At 48.0% G+C, this 19,069-nt stretch overlaps 1 protein-coding gene across 35 annotated transcripts in view; it reads left to right on the forward strand.

Moving 5' to 3' along the window:
• Positions 1–19,069, forward strand: part of Kalrn (kalirin, RhoGEF kinase) — a 605,866-nt gene that overhangs the window by 527,149 nt on the left and 59,648 nt on the right. For 21 of the 35 annotated variants that reach the window (XM_039088645.2, XM_039088647.2, XM_039088638.2 and 18 more), the window contains 4 exon segments: positions 3,475–3,758; positions 4,896–5,000; positions 8,632–8,724; positions 18,221–18,351. In XM_039088645.2, coding sequence (XP_038944573.1) covers positions 3,475–3,758; positions 4,896–5,000; positions 8,632–8,724; positions 18,221–18,351 — 613 coding nt within the window. 35 annotated transcript variants of the gene reach the window in all.

A 19,069-nucleotide genomic window follows, 5' to 3' on the forward strand; every position in this document is an offset into this window, starting at 1 on the left:
CTCAGGACCATGTAGGAATGAGCATTCACAACGCGCTCACCTTTAATTTGTCTTCCAAACACTAACAGTATCATGTTCTCTAGGCTGGGCACAGCCCTCCCAGGACCAACTGGATTCCAATCCCTTCTTCCCAAGACAGTTGCATAGAATTGCCAGATTAATTTGAAAAACAACAAAAACAAAACAAAACAAAAAAAAAAAACTACTCTTTTTCTGTCACTTCCCACCAGAATCTCAAAATAAAGTTTACACCGTCTAGTTTATTATCTAACATCTTCCCAAACGTTCCCTTCCGCCTGGATTATACCCCGCTGATCGTATTTCCTAGAAAGGACCAACTTTGAACGGGAAAACTTCTTGCCCCTGACTCTGCATTCGGTCTTGCTATCCTACCATTTGGGAGCAGCAGCCCTCCCCGCAAACATCTCTTCCCTTAAACTTTTCCAGGCCAGTCTCTCCTACACAGTTATGACCCTCCTCTGAACTCTACTCACGTATCGGGAGAGTTTGTCCATACTGGCCTGCTGGCAATTAATCACACATGGCCTTGTGAGGATATCTTTTTTTTTTTTTGACCTGTTACCAATACCAATACAAGTATATTGGAATTTGGAATGTAAGCAGATGTTTTCAAACAAACAATCTAACCTTATAAAAATGTATGGCATTGTTGAATAGTCACTGAAGAAACCCTAAGTATGATGTGGTGGATATCTCAAGCATGTTAGGTCCCCAGTGCTGAGGCGTGACTGTAGCCAAGGAGACAGGACTAGCTGGCAAGCCATGTCAGTGACCAATCCCATAAATGAAATCAGCCTAAATATTTAAAAACAAAAACAAAACACAAAGTTTAGCTTTTTGCTAACATGAAGGTTAGCTCGGTGGATCTATAAAGCTCTGACACTTGCTCCAGGATCCCCACTTCCTCCCGCAAGCCATGGCCATCCCTCTCCAGCCAGCTGCAGGAGTCACAGGACGGCCTTCCCCACAAGCCAGCGCCTGCATGCGAGAGACCTCCTATGCTCTGTCTTACCGTCCGGTTCTCTCCTCTCCCTCCCGACTTCTCTCTGTTGTTGTGCATGTGGATGCACGGGCAGCTAGACCAGAGCTCAGTGAGAATGGAGGCTGGGTCTTAACATTCTTACAACTCACTCTCTACTACGCTCTTTGTGACATCGTTACTGGTCAGTGAGTCTTGCTTGGCACTCGACTTGGGTGCCAATACGCTGATGTCGCTGTGCGATCTCTAGAAGTCCGGGGACCCTAGTTTTCTCAGTGTGGGTGGAACCAGAAACACCATCACTGACAGTTAGAGCTAGAACAGCACCTGAAGCCGACTTTAAAGTCCTGTCTTTGGATTAGTCGGGTGTGCTAGAGGCTAAACTGCACATGTGATGCTGGTCTCCTCAAAGACTCGCAAGTGTTCAGATGTCAGGACTGAAGGAGTTAAACAAGGGTTGTCTTCCACACTTCTCCGGTGCTGTGCTTTCTCTAGCCATCCCACTCCAACAGTATGGTTTGCTTTGCCTAGTCAGTAGGGACTGAGGTACCCACTGGACAGGTGTGAAGGCCCAGTAGCAGGATTTATTGCTCAAGTCTGACTGAATGGATCTCACCCTGTCCCTAGGAGCTGTGTCCTTGGACAAACTGATTGATGTCTCTAAATGGGCAGCTTCCTCTTCCGTAAGATGAAGATAATTAGACAACCCTCCACCCCATGAGCCCACTGTGTTGCCAGAGAATGAAAGGAGATGGTCCTCGTGAAATACTGAGGCTATTGTAAGCTCATTAAGCACTGAGAGAGTCAGCACATGGCATAGCTTCTTACAGACAATACGCTGATTTCTCCTATTTGAAAGAACAAAACAGACTCTCTTGATCTCCAATCATCGCCCCTTTAAAACAAAACGGAAGTCGTCCATGCACTCTGTCCCTTCCTCTCTCCCATCCTGTGTAATGAGCCCCTGTCCCCGCCATCACACTACAGCTGCTGTTTTGCAGAATCTCTGGTGACGTCTGCATAACTCAGTCGAAGGTTTCCTTGGTCAGTACTCTTGACCTATCAAGGAGCATCTGACACAGCTGACACCTCCTTCCTCCATGCAAATGCTTGTCCTCCTGCAGCCTCCTGGCCACTCCTGCTCTCCTTTCCCACTTCCTCTCTGACACTTTCTCATTCTCCCGCTTCTTGCTGAGTCTCCAGACTTCTCCGTCCCCCACATCCATGCCCCTTGGTGTTTTCACTCATGGCTTCCAGCATCATCTCTTCCCTGACAACCCTCGGTCAGCTTACAAGCACTTTTTCCCCGAGCCCCAGGCTTGCAACTCCTCAGCTTGTCTGCTAGCATCTAGCTAAGAGCATCTCCAGGAAGCCTACAACTGGCCTCCCTTCCGTCTACCCTCAAAGCCGCTCTTCCCATACTCTGCCTGCCTCGGAAACTTTATCCTTTGTCCTGCTGTCAAAACATATCTAGAGTCTGATCCCCTCTGATGGCTGCCAGCCTCCCTCAGCCAAAAGGAGTATGGCAGCCTCCTAGGCAGTCTGTTTCCACTGTCCTCAATTAGAAGAATGACATTTTAGCATGTATGACAGATGGCATCCATCTTCTGAGAATTTTCCCTGTAGGTAAAAACAAAGGTGTCATACTATTGGCCACCCAGTACAGGTGGTCCAGTCCCTTTTACTTTCAGTGACCCCCACTCTGTTCCCCTTGCTCACTGCACTGATGCCAGCACACCCCACATCCGACCTTGGAACATCTGCCTGCATTGCCCTTTGTCACATGGCTGCACGGCTTGTCTCTCACCACTGTTGGGACTACGCTCAGACATCAAGTCATGATGCTTTGCCTTGGCTGCTGTTCATTTGCGTCCTCTGCTCCCCACTGCATTTCCCAGCATCATCATCATCACTGTCACCATCACCATCACCATCATCATCACTGTCACCATCATCATCACCATCACCATCGTCACTAATTTTTTTTTCCAAGACAGGGTTTCTCTCTATAGCCCTGGCTATCCTAAAACTCACTCTGTAGACCAGGCTGGCCTCTAATTCGTGGAGGTCTGCCTGCTCTGCCTCCTGAGTGCTGGGATTGAAGGTCTGCGCCACCACAGCTCAGCCCAACCTTATTTTTTAATATAGCTCTTCTCACTATCTATGATACTTTATCTATTTTGGTGTTATCATGGTCTATTGTATGTTCCATCAGAATGTAACCTCCAAGGAAGAAGGAGCCTTTGTCTCCTGTGAGTTTCTGTTTCTAGAAAACCTGCTATGGTGTGTCACATGTGAACATTTGAATCAGTGTCAACTGTTACCGCTGTCTCTTGCCTGGGTCCACAGCAGGACTTCATGTACCTTTTGCCTTACGACGTACCTCCCTGAGGGTGAAGCTGTCTTACTCAGCAGTTCAAAAGCCCGCCTTGACAGGTTCCGACATGATGTTTCTATCTGTCCTTCCTCCTCAGATTCATACTCTCATTCCTCCGGTGAGAATGGAGGCAAGTCTGAGTCCGTGGCCAACCTGCAGTCTCAGCCCTCCCTGAACTCCATCCACAGTTCCCCTGGTCCCAAGCGCTCCACCAACACCCTTAAGAAGTGGCTGACGAGCCCTGTGCGTCGGCTCAACAGCGGGAAAGCAGACGGAAACATCAAAAAGCAGAAGAAAGTACGGGATGGGCGGAAGAGCTTCGACCTGGGCTCACCCAAGCCAGGGGACGAGACAACCCCTCAGGGAGACAGTGCTGATGAGGTACTTGGCGGGGGGGGGGGGGGGGGGGGCTCGCTTCCGCCACAAGAGACCTCTGGCCTGCTTCCCTCCCAGCCTTGTAATCAAGCAGGTCTGCCATCTCTAGTACTATGTCATCTCGAACTTCCCATTCTTGAGTCTTTGCTTTGATTTGCACCCCATTCACAGACTGACAAGCACTATGACCATCGACAGGAACAAAGATTTACCAGATTCAGAGTTAGGAATCTCTGGCCAGAAAGGAGGCAGTCAATCCCCTGCCTCTACTGAGCCAGACACAGAGTGAGAATGCAAGGCTGGAGACTATGTCACTCCAAAAACCGGAGGCCGAGCTGCAGTCAGGTGTCACCTGTGCAGGGTGCTGCGAATGGCAGGCAGTGCTAGTGGCCTCCTTCCGTCCCAGCACTCAGGAGGCAGAGGTAGCCGATCTCTGAATTTGGGGCCAGCATGTTCTACATACTGAGCTCTAGGCAAGCTGGGGCTGCACACTGGGACCTTGTCTCAAATAAATAAATAAGGGAGCTGCAGAGGGATAGCTGTGACGATAAAATGAGCCCCTATGAGAACTTCTGACCTCGTGTTAGTCACAGAAAACTGGGTTTGTGTCAAGAAGTTAGGCTGGGTTCTTGGAGAGCTGAGGTTCTAGAACAAAAACATAGGGGTGCATTTTAGGCTTGGGGACTAAGAATGCCCATTTTTATCTGCCTAACTAGCCTACTCCAATCACTGGTGAAGCTGGGAAAGCCTTTCTGATGCAGAACCAGACTCTGCCTTGTAATTTTATTCTATCTGTCATTTCTCAAGTTAGAGATGGCATAAAAGCCTGGTGAGATTTGGATGGTAGTTTAACAGCCCTTCAGAAAAATTTGAAGTTAGGCGGGGTGTGGTGACACATACTTTCCTGTAATTCCAGCACCCAAGAGTCAGACATAAGAATCATGAGTTCAAGGCCAGCCTGGACCCTGAGGGGAAGGGAAAGGAGTGGGGGTTGAAAAGGGAAGGAAAAAATTAGTTTAAAAAAACTTGCAACCTTCTGCCTTCCTGAGTATTTCTCCTTAAGAATTATTTTTACTGTCAAGTGCTGACGTATTGGCCTCTTTTGTTGGTGTAGCAGTACCTAATGGTGTTCTTTTATTCTAGAAGAGCAAGAAAGGTTGGGGAGAAGATGAGCCAGATGAAGAGTCACACACACCTCTCCCCCCGCCCATGAAGATCTTTGACAACGACCCCACCCAGGATGAGATGGTAGGACCCCTGCTGAGATTTCTCTTCCTGAGAATGTGGGTCTGGAATCCGCGCTGCCCCCTCCCCATCAGTCCTTTCCCTTCATGAGCCCTCGGTGACACGGGTGTCAGTGAGCAGGTGTCTTCTCCCAGGATCACAGAGGCTTAGCCTTATTCTGGGGAGTTAAAGCAGGAGCCCACCTGGGAACGCATAAAGGGACCCGTGATTCTGCATTTGCAGGCAGTTTCCCTAAAAGGAATCGGTGAGGGCCCCAAGTGCCAGTCATTGCGTAATGCCTGATGCACATACCTGTGTTTTGGTTGTCCTCTGCCTTTGGCTCTAATAAGTCAAACCACAGTCACTTCTCCTTGAGCCAGCGCTGATAAAACTCTGCCATCTCAGCATGTATGAGTAGAAACAGGTGCTCGTGGTGGAAGGGTTGTTGTCAGTCATGGAAAAGCAAAGCTTGTCAAATCGCCACAGCCTTTTGTTTTGTGAAATGTTCTGCTCGCTGGTGGGAAAGGTCCCTGTCCCCTCCCCTCTGCCGCTAATGCCCCAGTGGTCAGGTCTTTCCACTTGTTCCCCAGAGGTGGCTTGACTCTGGCAGTCTTGACTCCCAGGCACTGACATAATCTCCTCCCCTCCCCCCACAAAGTGGGGCTACTTTGTTTCTACTGATACAAGGTCTCACTATGTAGCCTTGCCCAGCCAGAAACTCATCATATAGACCAGGCTGGCCACAGTCTCCCAGAGATCCATTTGCCTCCGCCTCCTGGCATTAAAGGCATGGCCACCATGCCCAACTGAAGCTGTTGTTGTGATGTATCTCCTTGCTTTCCTCATAGCTATGCCTGGGCTCCATTGGGGTTTTCATGCCTTATGTAATGGCTTGTATCTGTGACTCTGGTCACTGAAGGGAAAGTTGCAGCTTTTGCTTGCACTCGCCATTATCTCCCGAGTGTCCTCTTGTGATGGTAGTGAGGGCTCACCAGCTGTCTCAGGCTCCCTCACTATGTTTATGTGCTTCCCTGTGCCCTGCACTGGGGAAGCCTCCTTTGAGTTAGCAGGCCAAGCATGTATAGGTATCAGGCTTCATAGGCTGTGTTTATGGATGTTCCAGCATTTCTGATTTTAATTCTGTCTGCTTTGCAGTTGGTTGTTAACCCATAGTAAATATCCAAGGTCTTCCTTTGTGTAGGCGGGAGGGAGAACCAGGGGTTAAGATGAGGCTGCCTCCCAAGGTGCTCACGCTAAGAAGCATACAGTTGTGTCCCTTTCTACAGAGATATTTGGACCATACTTCTAGGCCAAGTTGACCCTGGGCCATTGAGAAAGAAAACAGAAGTATGACTTTGTACCCATAGGGCCAAAGGGATTCCCAGAGGCAGAGATGCCTGCCCTTCACCTTCAGGAGATCTAGCCTCCTGACTTCCCCACCTACCCTTGTAAAATGTCGAGAGAGAGAGAGAGAGAGAGAGAGAGAGAGAGAGAGAGAGAGAGAGAGAGAGAGGGAGGAGGTGGGGGAGGGAGAGAAAGTGTGTGTGTATGTGTTTGAGAGACAGATGGACAGACAGACAGACAGACACGGGGAGAGATGGGATGGTAGAGTTCCCAAGTTCCATTGCCTACAGAAAACAGAAAGGCCATGAACCCTCTCCTAGTCCCCTCAGTTTGTTGGGGGTGAATGGATGTTAGGCTGTTCCTGGATAGTTTTTAACTGAGAATACAAATTTACTGCAGGCATCAATGTGGTCCTTTCTTCACTGTACCTAGTGCATAGCAGGAATCCCATGTTAACTCTCCCCACGCTGGCTTGTTTGATTTCTGTCCATTTGGTTTTGGTAGAAATATCTGGAATTGGAGTGAGTCCTGCACTCCTAGCAAGTAGCAGTGAATTTATTGAAACAATTTTGATTGTAAGGAGGCAGAGTCTCACTAGTCCTGGCTGGCCTGGAACTCATTTCATAAGCCAGGCTGGCCCTGAGCTTGCTGCAGTCCTTTTGTGTCTGCCTGCTGAATGTTAAAATTCCAGGTGTGTCCCACGACCCCGCAGGAACTTTAACTGAACGTTCAATGATCGTTTAAAGTTCAACATGTGTCCATGTCATGTGTCCTTTGTTCACACGTGTGGATGTTTCCCGCTTCCACTGTGTGTGTGGCTGTCAGTGCTTCATCTATTCCTGCTTTGTAGAATCTTTTTAATGTTACCTGCTCAACCTTGATTTCAGTAACGGGGGGATATTTTCCTGACCTTTATGCTCCCTCATTGCCCTGAGTGGCCCTTTGTAGGACACTTAGGCGTTTCCGGTCTTTGTACCTCTGAGTAATACCCCTGAGGATCGCTGTGTAGATCCAGCTTCTGTTCTTCAAACATCTGACTCGAGTGAGTTTCCAGAAGCAAAGGGATAGTAACTTGATTTTTCAAACCAAGACATTTTTCTGCATTCTTCCCAAAGAGGAAAGACAGTGTTGTTTTATCTTCCTTAATTGCGTGTTTTTTATCTTCCCCCAATCTGACAAGCACTTAAAGTTCTTTTTGAAACTCTTCCCTAACCTAAAGGGAGAAACTGAAGCCTGGCCAAGCCCAGACATTGTTCTTTCTACACTCATAAGTAATTCTCTTCATGTCTTAGCCTGGGAACACCACTGCCCCCTGCCCTCTGCCCTCTGCCCTCTGCCCTCTGCCCTCTGCCCTCTGCCCTCTGCCCTCTGCCCTCTGCCCTCTGCCCTCCGCCCTCTGCCCTCCACCCTCCGCCCTCCGCCCTCCGAGCTCTGCCTTCCCTCCTCTCTGGTCTCCTCTTCCCTCTTTCCCTTCTCCCCTGCTGCACCGGACTAAAAGCACACCTATGGATAGAGAGCTAACCATCTCTTCCCTAGCTTTACCTCGGGAGGATGGAAGAAGGAAAAAGCAAGCAGACTAATAACAACGAAAGGCTCCTTCAGTGTGGGGGAGAAATAACCCAGCCACTAGGCAAGCAGCCACCACACAAAGCCTTGCCCCTGGTCCAGGGGAAGGACACAGAGAGACCTGTAGTTGAGTCTGCCTTTGCTGGAAGCAGGGTCTCTGGGAATCCCAACATGTGACATAGCAACTCTTGGGAGCCTTACCAGTGCCCAGAATGCATGTGTGTGGGGGAGGTAGGAATGAGAAGGAAAGGGAAGGAGAAGATACGGGAGAAGTATCAGGCTTGCTTGACACACAGTGCCGATCTATAGCTAAGGGCGCAGCAGGGCAAGGACTTTATCTCCTTCGCCCACATTTGAGCCTGGAATTGCTCATACCTTCCAGACCATGGAACACAGGCGGGTTACCACAAGAAGTCCTGATCTCCCTCAGAGTGGCTGCCCCGGCTCTGCTATCAGTAGGCATAGCCCTGGTCTGTGGGTTTCCTGAGGGATCCAGTGACCCCTCCCATCAGCCTCTAAGGAAAACCAGGCCCATCTGGACTTGGTCACTGACCAGAATCCCTCTCCAGGGATATGCAGGCCTACCTGTACCCCACGAACCACCCCCATCTCCCTCTGTTGTCTCTGTCCTCTAAACACTAAACGTGCTTTCCTAGCCTGGACCTCTGGAGTATGTGATGTGCTTCCTAACTGCCTCCCTCTCCTCTTGCTAACCCGCTTTTCCTTTGCTGTCCGTGTCTTGCAGTCCTCTTTGCTAGCAGCCCGGCAGGCTCCCACTGACGTGCCTACTGCTGCAGACCTTGTCAGTGCAATAGAAAAGTTGGTCAAAAGTAAGCTGGTAAGTGGGCATGCTGGAGGAAGCCGTGTGTTACCTCTCACCTCCATGTGGCTCCCAGGACCTCAACTAGGGCCTCAAATCAGTTACCTACATCCTGATTTCGTGTATTCTAATTGCATATAATGGTATTTTCAAAAAATAATAAATAAATAAACAAACAAACAAACTGTGCCCCAGGGGCCTTTTCAGCTTTATGTGGAAATTGGCATGGGAAATCAGCAGGGCCTTTAGTGTTATGAGGTGAACAGAAGGTGAAAAGTTTCCAAAACAAATATACTCACTGAAACTGACCAGCTGGACCCTAGACATGTGGCACCATCAGCTGCTGGTAGATAGATGTGCTCCAGGCTAGCCCTGAAGCCAGCTGAGATGGAGTATGGTCTGGGCATTTTAAAGAACCAGGACATTTCATTTAGAGACTTCCTAGTTTACGGAGCCTTAGCAATTAGACTACTGATCACAGAGGAGTAAAACATGTAAATATTATCCTCGCCACAAAAAACTGGGGCGGGAATGTGTCTCTGTCACTGGGGGAAGGCAAACGTCAGCCACCAACAACTGGTTTAGACTGTGGCGATCATAATACCACAAGGAAGGGCAGGTAGCCTGAGCTGGATCGGGCTTTCAGTGGTGTGCTAGTGCTCCTCCTGGGTGCAGCTGTCTCTCTGCCCCCATTTTTTTTTCTGTGTAAGCAATAAGACAGCGGTGGGAAGTGTGCGCCCGTCTTCCTCGGCTGTCTGTGCTCCCTGTTTGGCTTTTCTGTCACTCGACTGAGTCGCTGTTCTTCCAATACTAACCCTCTTCCACTTGGCCCCGGGATTGGAGGACCGTGATGCATCCGCTTTTCAGGCAAGCGGCCTGATGGTTGTGAGTACAGAGCAAATGGTGGCTGCAGATGGTGGTTCTAGTAAGAAGGCAAGCTGTCCATTCTCATGCCCCTCCCCCTGCCCTTCCCATGGCCTTGTTTGGTTTTGCTTTTTGTTTGTTGGTTGGTCTGTTTTGCTTTTTTATCTCCAGTCACTACATTGATTTAACAGTGTCACAGGTTTGTCTTTCCTCTCTCAAGTTCTTGTTGCTATCACTCCATTTCTCTGGGATGTTCTCCCTCTTTTAGCTTACGCACAGCAGGCCTTCGGGGTCCCACTCAATCTCATCTCTCACAAAGACTTCCCCTTGTCAGTCACGGCAGTTCCTCTGAAGTCCCACCACAGTTCCCAAAGCTCCATGCGGTTAGAGACAGTTCTGTTGTTGTTAAAATGGCCGAATGTCTCCCTGCTCGCTAGTAATTTCAGGCAGTATTATTTTTTTTCTCCCATTAATATATAGTAGTCTTTTACACTTAATAGGTTCTTCGTGAACACTTGTTTCCAAAGATCCATATCTGCTTCTATTTGGGGTGACCTTTATCCTGACTCTCTCCAGTGCTAGCCTTCATACTGTTGGTCCCTGGTGTATGTGGACACTGGGTCTAGTGCTAGACAACCATAGCCAAGGGACGGCACTTGTGGGTTGTGGGTTGTGCCCCACAGAGACGAATGCCCCAGAGAAAAGGAAGTGTGGGCTGAGGTTACCGTTCACCGGCCTGATCACAGACTCCCAAGAAATAGCTTCTGAGTAGACGCCTTTTCTGTGGTGCATTTACCATAAAAAAGAGCATTAACTTTCCCTACCAATAATTACTTCTCGAAGATCTACACAGAGCCGAAATCTCAGGGATATCTTTGGCATGATGTAAGAAGCCAAACACGTTAAGGAAAGAGCAAGGGAGACACGGGATTGTTTCTTAGAATTTGCCCACCAAAATTTGATTCTTTCTCTTTTCTCCTTCTTTCTTTCCCATCCCACTGTGGCGTAGCCACAGAGCAACAGTAAATGAAGGACATTTCAACCACGTTTGAAAACACTGAGCTGCGTTTTGGCCTATAAGATGGAGACCCATTTATTCACCGTCAGCTTTTGGCTTCCAAGAAAAGAGTCGAAGAGCTCTTTAAAAAGTTCTAGGGTTTGTTTGATGGAACATGGCAGCAGAGGGAGGTGGCCGAAGCAGCCAGTGGTGTCACAGACCTATCCAATTAAAGTTCAGGGTTTATGTTGACATCACAGACGTGTCCAAAGTTCAGCGTGCAGGTCAAGAGCGGTGGTACCATTGAGCTCCAAGCCGTCCAATCGCACTTTTATGAGCTGTGTGTGAGTAATCTCTTCATTCTAAATGCAGTCATCTAGCATGTTCTTGAAAGACCTGGAAGGACTCCAGAGGAAGTAGGCGATACCATGTGGTTATGTGAATGAAAGCTGAAGAAAGGGAGATTAAGCCTGGGGAGAAACACATGAGGAGGGCTGTCTGCCAATGCCTTGAAGCACTGCTATAGAAATGAAAGATTGGTCGAACGCTCACTCCAGAGGACAGAACCTGGACCTGGAGGGGTTGTTAATGTTAGTGTAGTATGAGGAAGAACTAGCTGAGCCCTTTCCAACTATGAGTCTGATTCCATTTTAAAGCATTTCTGATGGGCCGGGATTTCTGTCTGGAGTCATTTTGCTTTCTTTGTTCAAGCAATAGCATCAAATTCTGCACTCAGAATTCATTTGGCTCCCTAGCTCTACCTGAAGGCTGTGAGAGCCCCCATATTCTAGGTCCCAAGGCTGAACAGTACGGTCCCCTGGTTATGGTTGCAGTAGGGTTCCGTCTCTGCTGCCCAGAAGCTGCAGGATGAAAACAGGATTTGAAGATTTGCCTCCTATGCAGTTAAATCCCTGGAGAGCCTCTGCTCTCCTGGGCATGGTGAGCCCTTCAGAGTTCTTACTGGCTTACTTGTCTTGGCCTGCCCACACCTCCCCCAGCAGAACTAACCCACTTTTCCTGGGTTTCGTCTCAAACTCTGAGCCAGAAACAAGCACTTTTTCTGTTTGTTCTGTGTGAGCCTTGATAAGACTTTTCACTCCTTAGCAGCTATGGGTTTGTACCTGGCAGCGAGCATGTAAAGGACTGGAAGGCAAAGGTCCCGGGGGCTCGGATTGATTATGGAGCCTGAGAGAAGTGTCTCGTCTACTCTGGAGATTGACCCCTCCTGGTAATGATGATGAATCTGTTGACCTGAATCTAATCTCAAGAGAGTAAAGATGATTGCCTGGGCATGGCCATTCTTCACACACTGATAAGCAGGGACCTACAGATGTTAGCTCTCAGGGCAATCGAAAAACCAAGTTGTCTCCCACTTCTATGACCTCGCATGGGCGTGTGGAAACTTAGTACCTGTCAGCCAGTAGATTGGTGGTAGATGACCGTTGTAGGGAAATAGTTTAATAGGTGATGCTATTTGGTTTTATCCTTCAGATCTAAAGAGCCATAGCTTCCTGGCTATGGGAGAATCAAATGGGCCTATTTTCTGTGTCTTGGAGCCCCCAGGGTTCAGTTGCCTGCTTGGCATACAAGACTGAACCCCTAAGAAGAAAGCCCCATCTCAACGCTTGTTGTAGGTGGCACACTGGAACAGCTCACTCTGATGGCCCAGCGCATGCTTCCTGATAATCTCCCACTTGCAGGGCTGGCAACTGCAGCTCTTATTCAGTCTCCACGGTGGCCTGAGAAATGTACAAGCTGGCTTCAGCAAAGCTTCCACCCTCTGGCTTTCCTACTTGGAGAGCACTCATCTCCCCAGGGCCGCCTCATATGTGGCTCAGACCAGGATGTGTTTCTGTCAGTGCTATGCTATCCCATTACATCAGGTAACTTGGTCGGTCGGTAGCCCTGTTCTGTTGAGTTAGCAGGAAATAAAGCAATATGCATCATACCCACGCTGGTGGTGCACATTTTCTAGACTGGGGTCATCTGGTCTTCATATTCTGGCAAGGGTTCCAGAGGTTCAGAATAAGAAATGTTAGAATCCTTGGGGTTGGGGATTTAGCTCAGCGGTAGAGCGCTTGCCTAGCGAGCGCAAGGCCCTGGGTTCGGTCCCCAGCCCCGGGGAAAAAAAAAAAAAGAAATGTTAGAATCCAACAAAAACTTTAAAACCCAGAGTCATCAACCCCGCGATATCGTTTGCCTGGAAATCCCACACCTCAGTTTTATCACCATGCAGGTGTCCTGTAGCCGATCCTGGTGAGAATAGCTTGGCTCTGAAGCTTTTTGTCAGGGGGATATTATAAAAATTGTAAAAGTACATTAGTGTCAAAATGTGCGCTTCCCAGTGGGAAGTATGTGTACACACACACACACACACACACACACACACACACACTCATCTGTTCACTCTATGGAGACACAGCTTTATTTCACGAGGTCACTTCCTGTGTGACAAGAACACCTAAATCTATCTACTTGACGAAGGTCCCTGATGTAACACCATGTTAAGTGCAGCCTGCAGGTATGGGTTGGGTTTGAAACTACTCATGCCACATATCTGAGCCCTTGTACTGCTGAGTCCTGTTGTCCTCCCTTCCTTCCCCGACTCCCTTCCACTCTGCAGCCCCTACTTCATTCTCTAACTCATGTAATCCTGACTCTTGAAAAGGATTTCCTTTATAGACAAGATAATGGGATATTTTCCTCTGTGTCTGGCTTATTTCATTTGGCATCAGGTTGTCCAAGTTTATCCAAAATGTGGCAAACGGTAGAATTTTTTCTTCATGCCTGACCAAAAATCGTTTATGTGTAGGCACGTGTGCATGCCTCTTTATCCAGTCATGTATCAACAAAGCGTAAGCTGTCGTCTTGGCTGTTGTCAATTGTGGCACCGTGAGCACAGATACAGACATCTTCACCTCGGTCCTCACCCATCTCTTTTATTTTAGGCAGGGTCTCTCTACATAGCCCTGGCTGTTCTAGAACTCACTCTGTAGACCAGGTGGACCTCAAACTCACAGAGATTGGCCTGCCTCTACCTCCCTAGTGCTGGGATTAAAGGCACAAGCCACCACGCCCAGCTGGAGTGCTGTACTTTATGATACTTCTATATAGTTCATTTCCTTGGGAATGGCACACTGTTTTCCAAGGCGACTGCATCCCAGTCTACACCCCCACCAACAGCATGAAGAAGTTTCTTTTTCTCTCTGCTCTCACCAACCAGTACTTGCTTTCTTCCCCCACCTCTGCTCCTCCCTTTTCTCCCCACATCTCACCCAATATATGATAACTATTCCAAGGGCATGATGGAGAAGTGGTGCTAGGCCACCACTTCCCTGTTATCTCACTGGATGAGCCTTGATCTCCACCCAGGAGGCCTGCCCTGCACCTACCTCTGAAATCCAGCATAGAGCTTCCTTATACAGTCCACAGCCTAAGATAATGCTCAGAAGCCCTTCCTGCCTGCACTGGTACAGTCTGTCCCTCCCTGATTTTAGTCTGGCATCTTTCCATGTGATTGCCTTCCCTTAGCAACTTAGTAAAAGCATTATATGCTCGTTCAGGAGAGACTGGGGAAATGACAGTGGTCCAGACAGAGATTATCATCATCTGATACACTCAGTGTTAGGGCTTCATGTGTTTTCTCTCAGACCCTTTGGCAAATAATGTAACCATAGTGTTTAGATTTTAAATCCTGTTCTCCTTTGCTGTCCAGTCAGAGATGTGGCCTTAAAAGCTCTTTGGAAGGTTGAGAGTGATCTTTCTAAAATGTAAGTCCAGCTTATTGTCTTGCTTAATGCCATGGACAAGGGTCTTTAGGATCTCCTCTATATATCTCAGGTTCTAACTTTGATGTTCATATCTTCCTTCTCTGGTATTCCACCCATCCCAGCTCACTAGTATCCACCCCTGCTTACTAGCACCCCTATCACTAGCACTCCCCCTACTCACTAGCACTCACTCCCACTCACTAGCACCCACCTCCACTCACTAGCACCCACCCCCACTCACTAGCACTAGCACTCAGTGGCACCCATCCCAGCTTACTGGCACACACACACACACACACACACACACACACACACACACACACACCATTCATTAGCACTGTCTTCTGCCAGTCCAGATCCTCACATATCCAATTCTACCTGCACCTCACTTATTTTCCACTCCATGACCTTTCTTACAGTGCAGTTCCTGCCAGGATTGAGTGCTCTTCGGTTTCTGTATTCAGTTAAATATATATCTTAGAATAGCCAATCCTTTACATCCCTGGGTTCCTTTTCTGTAGGTTCACCCAACCTCAGATCAAAACTCTTTGGGGGAGAAATTACACCTGCACTGAACATATATTGACTTTTTCCTTCCCCGTTCCCTAAGCAAGACAGTATAACAATCACTATATAGCATTTACATTACATTCTATACTATCAGTAATGCAGAAATTAGTTAACTACATGGGGGGGGGGGGGCGGACATAGTTGTGGAGCATTTTATGGGCATGACTAGGAAATACGTCCATTTCACCGAGACAGTGGCCTTCCTCCACTATAAGCCGTGTATTTGAGTCCTCTCTGCATTTCTGCAAGGAAATGGACCAGACACAGGGACTTGTATTGCTCCTTCCTCGTTCAATTTCCTTTTCATCTGCTGCATGTTGTGGCCCTGAACTACAGGTGGGACAGACATCTTTACTATGGAGACAAACTGTCAACTATTGCCCACCCCCTCCAGACAACAATGATGACAAGTTGCTATGGTTATCCTAAATCAGATCCCTGTAATCCAACTCTGGCAGCTGAGACCTTCTAGGGGATCACTAAATTAGAGGCAAGAGAGACAACTCCATCATTCCAGGCAGGCTGCCCACCATAAGAGCTTAGTGGGCCCTCTATTCCCACTGTGCCATGCTCTGACACTGTCCCAGAGTCCTCTCCAAGACATAACCCGGCTTCTTTGCTCACACAAAGTCAAGAGAGAAATGCAGGTGTTCCTGTGTGACACATTGGACTCCTCAGAGGCCCTTTCCCCTGTAGACGGGTTAACCCATGCCAATCTGGTTGTGCCACCCACCCAGGAGGCAGTGGTGTAGGCATGCTCACTGGGCCTGACACTCACCTTCCCACCAGCCTACGGGCCACAGAATAAAGGCCACACAGGACAGTGAGGAAGATGGGAAGTTAAAGGTACTAATCATATCCATCACCAGCTGGGTCCATCTGTACTGGAGCCTGGCTCTGGTGATGGCACCGAGGGACATGCACCGGAAAACTGCCCGTCCACTGGCTTGTCCGGCCTCAGCACCAGACATTCTAATTTCCTTAATAGCAGGTTACAGATCCTGTATCTATAAATGTAGCTAAACCCTTCTCGACCTTTCTTTATTTTTAGCCTATAGTGCTGCTCTGGATATAACAGTTCCCATGGTTGATTACTTGTTCTGTAAACACCTTTACGTCAAGTGGAAAGCAGTTATCTCTCTTAAGCTGGAAGATACTGTCTGTGCTTTTAATCCCAGTGTTGGCGACAGACCCATGTTTGACCCTTGACACAGTTGTTCATTTAGGGAGTGGGGAAGAAGGTGATGTCACTGTTCAACAATAAGGTCCTGATATTTTCCGTCTTTTCTCCTGTTGGGCACCACGTTTGCTTTCATTCCCCTGGAATGGTCCTTCCTGCCTCTGTCTGGCTTCTGTTGAAATGTAGCAGCTAAGAGAGTCAGTGACGGATGTTCTCAAGCGCAGGCTGTTTAAGACAGGCCACAGCCTTTTGCTCTACCGCCTTGGTGATCAGCCCTATTTGATCTTGGTGTCCTGTGTCTTAGAACTGGTGTTTCCAAAGACTACGAAACAAAGCCTTGCCTTCTAGAAACCACAGAGGCTGGCATTGCCAGGCACTGTGGGTAGTTGACGTTTGTTTTTCATGCTTGTGTTATAGACGTCCACTTTGACCCTGACCTCTAACTACTGTTTCCCTCCTTGCTTCCACTGGTCCTCGGGTGCCTGTACTGCATACAGCCCTGCTCTCAAGCTCAGGGAACACTGCAGATGAGGGGTTAGAAAGAACGCAAGGGCTGGGAAATGGGGTAGAATGTTGCAGAACGTTGTCTCCCGGACCTCCACTGTCTCATGGTTCTTGCATCCATGAACCCAAAGCAGCTATGGTCATCTGACAAGACCTGTATAAGATTGGACCCAGCAGCATTTCATCATGAAGCAGGGAAGGGCTCAGGAATCTCCCTTCCTGACGACGATTAACAGTTACATGGGGGAGGTGTCACTTTCTTCAGTGGTGTAGCCACTGATAAGTTGGTTCACACTCAAGTAAGTAACCTCCCACCCATGCTCAGGAAGCAGCCTTACTTATTTGTTTGTTTGTTGTTCGTTCATTGGTCACACACGGAGATGAAAGTAGGAGGCAGCCTAGTTGGGAAAGAAAGGTTTCAGGTGGAGAAGAGGTAGAGATAGGACAAGTTAATCAGAGATAAGAAGTTCATTGCATATAGGTATGAGTCTGCCAAAAAATTAAACTTTAGAACTCTTCAAAGACCTATATGGTAATCTAAATATACATTAAGCAAATCAGCTTAGTACATTAAAATGTTAGTTTGGGGGTTGGGGATTTAGCTCAGCAGAAGAGCGCTTGCCTAGCAAGCACAAGGCCCTGGGTTCGGTCCCCAGCTCCAAAAAAAAGAAAAAAAATGTTAGTTTGGCCCCAAGAGTATGTTACTCTACCAGTTACAACTTGAGTGTGTTACAACTCAACAATATGTTACTGTTACCAGTGCCTGTGACAGAGAGACACTAACCATTGGGGACCACTCTCAACTTTTCCTAGGATTTGTGCAAGTATGTATCATCTCTGTCCTTTAGAAATTTGCTAAAAGAGAGGATCTGATCTGAAAATCCAGGGATACACGGGACAGTTTCATGTCTCCTACAAGAGCATGCTCTGTTCATCAGATCCGGGTTTAGACATGAGGTTCCTTTTCTCAGCTGTTTCTAGATCACTGTATCAATCCACTTACCTTTTTTTCCCTAACAAGTAAGCGCCTTATGTAGCACCTTAATTAACAGGAATGAGGATTAACAAAAGAAAGCCCTTGGTAAATAACACTAACAAAGACGTTTTTAGAAAAGGCTCCATCTGTTGGCTGTTTTTTAACGACATCTCATTGTCTTCTTCCAAAGCATCGCAGTTAACATAGCAAAGTATGGTTTCCACCAGCTACCTCTGTCACTTTCCTTAGCTTACCAATTTGCATGAAGTAGTCCTGTGGCCAGTGTTCCTTCCCAATGCCTTATTTGGTATAGAATCCATGTGGAGCTTTTCTGCAGCCCTCACCCAGGGATAAATTGCTGTGACAACTTCATTATGTCTGGGCACTCAGTGACACATGGATGCCTAGTGTGCTCTGATCACATGGGTTCCTGGTGTGCCCCGATCACAAGGACGAGTGGTATGTCCTGACTGTGGATGGAAGCTCCCTGCTCCAAGAAGGTGGAAGTCTCTGGTCTAATGCTGCCCTGTAGTTCAAAGAGCACGGTCCTGGCTGCTGGCTTTCATATTGCCTGTGGCCAGACTGGGGAGACACAGGGCTTGTAAATAACTTTCCAGTGCTCACTCTGAGGCTGTTTGTCCTTCTCCTTTTAGACTCTGGAAGGAGGCTCTTACCGGGGGAGCTTGAAGGACCCTACAGTCTGCCTGAATGAGGGGATGGCCCCTCCCACACCTCCTAGAAACCTGGAAGAAGAACAGAAAGCCAAGGCTCTAAGAGGCAGGATGTAAGTGGCCCACCACCCGATCCTGGTACATGTGTGTGCTGGACAGTTGCTGGGAGGAAATTAGACAGCCCCGTGCTGTCTGTCCAACTTCACCCATCCTTTCTAAGTGAAGATGGCCCAGGTCTACACAGTAAACACTGAACATCAATAGGCCGCTTTGGCACTGCCTTAAGAAAGCTTGGGTTAAGGGAATATTCTGTGAGATCTCTGTTATATTGACAAAACATGGCTATAACCAAGATCTAATACAACTGTAAAACATGCTAAAAAAAAATGAAAATAGTGGAATTCAGAAAACAGAGGGAATGGCTCCCATGGTCTACAGTGACAGAGAGTCCCTGACTGTGGCCGAGTGGAGATACCTGAGTTGATGATCCTCAATTGCAGGCAAGAGAAGCATAGGAGAGGCTTCTCTGCTGCCAGGCCAGACCCATTTCTGCTCCTTCTCCCAGGTCTTTCATTTCACATCTATTTGTAGGTTCATTGTGCAAGACCCTCCTCTGGCTTTGAATGAGTAGTAGTAAGATCCCATTCACATACATGTGCTATGTAAGGTCGGGCTTCTCTACCTCGATGCAAAGTCAGTCTCCTGGTATTTGAGATAGTGAAGACTATATTAGACATCAGCAAAGCAGAACCCTACCTCCTCCAGAACTCAAGTTGTCTCCTTTGGGGTCGATTCTCCTGGAAGCAAACTGCCAGTAACTCAGTGTGAGAG

The sequence above is a fragment of the Rattus norvegicus genome, chromosome 11 (assembly GCF_036323735.1).
Source record: "Rattus norvegicus strain BN/NHsdMcwi chromosome 11, GRCr8, whole genome shotgun sequence".
Classification (NCBI taxonomy): Eukaryota; Metazoa; Chordata; class Mammalia; order Rodentia; family Muridae; genus Rattus; species Rattus norvegicus.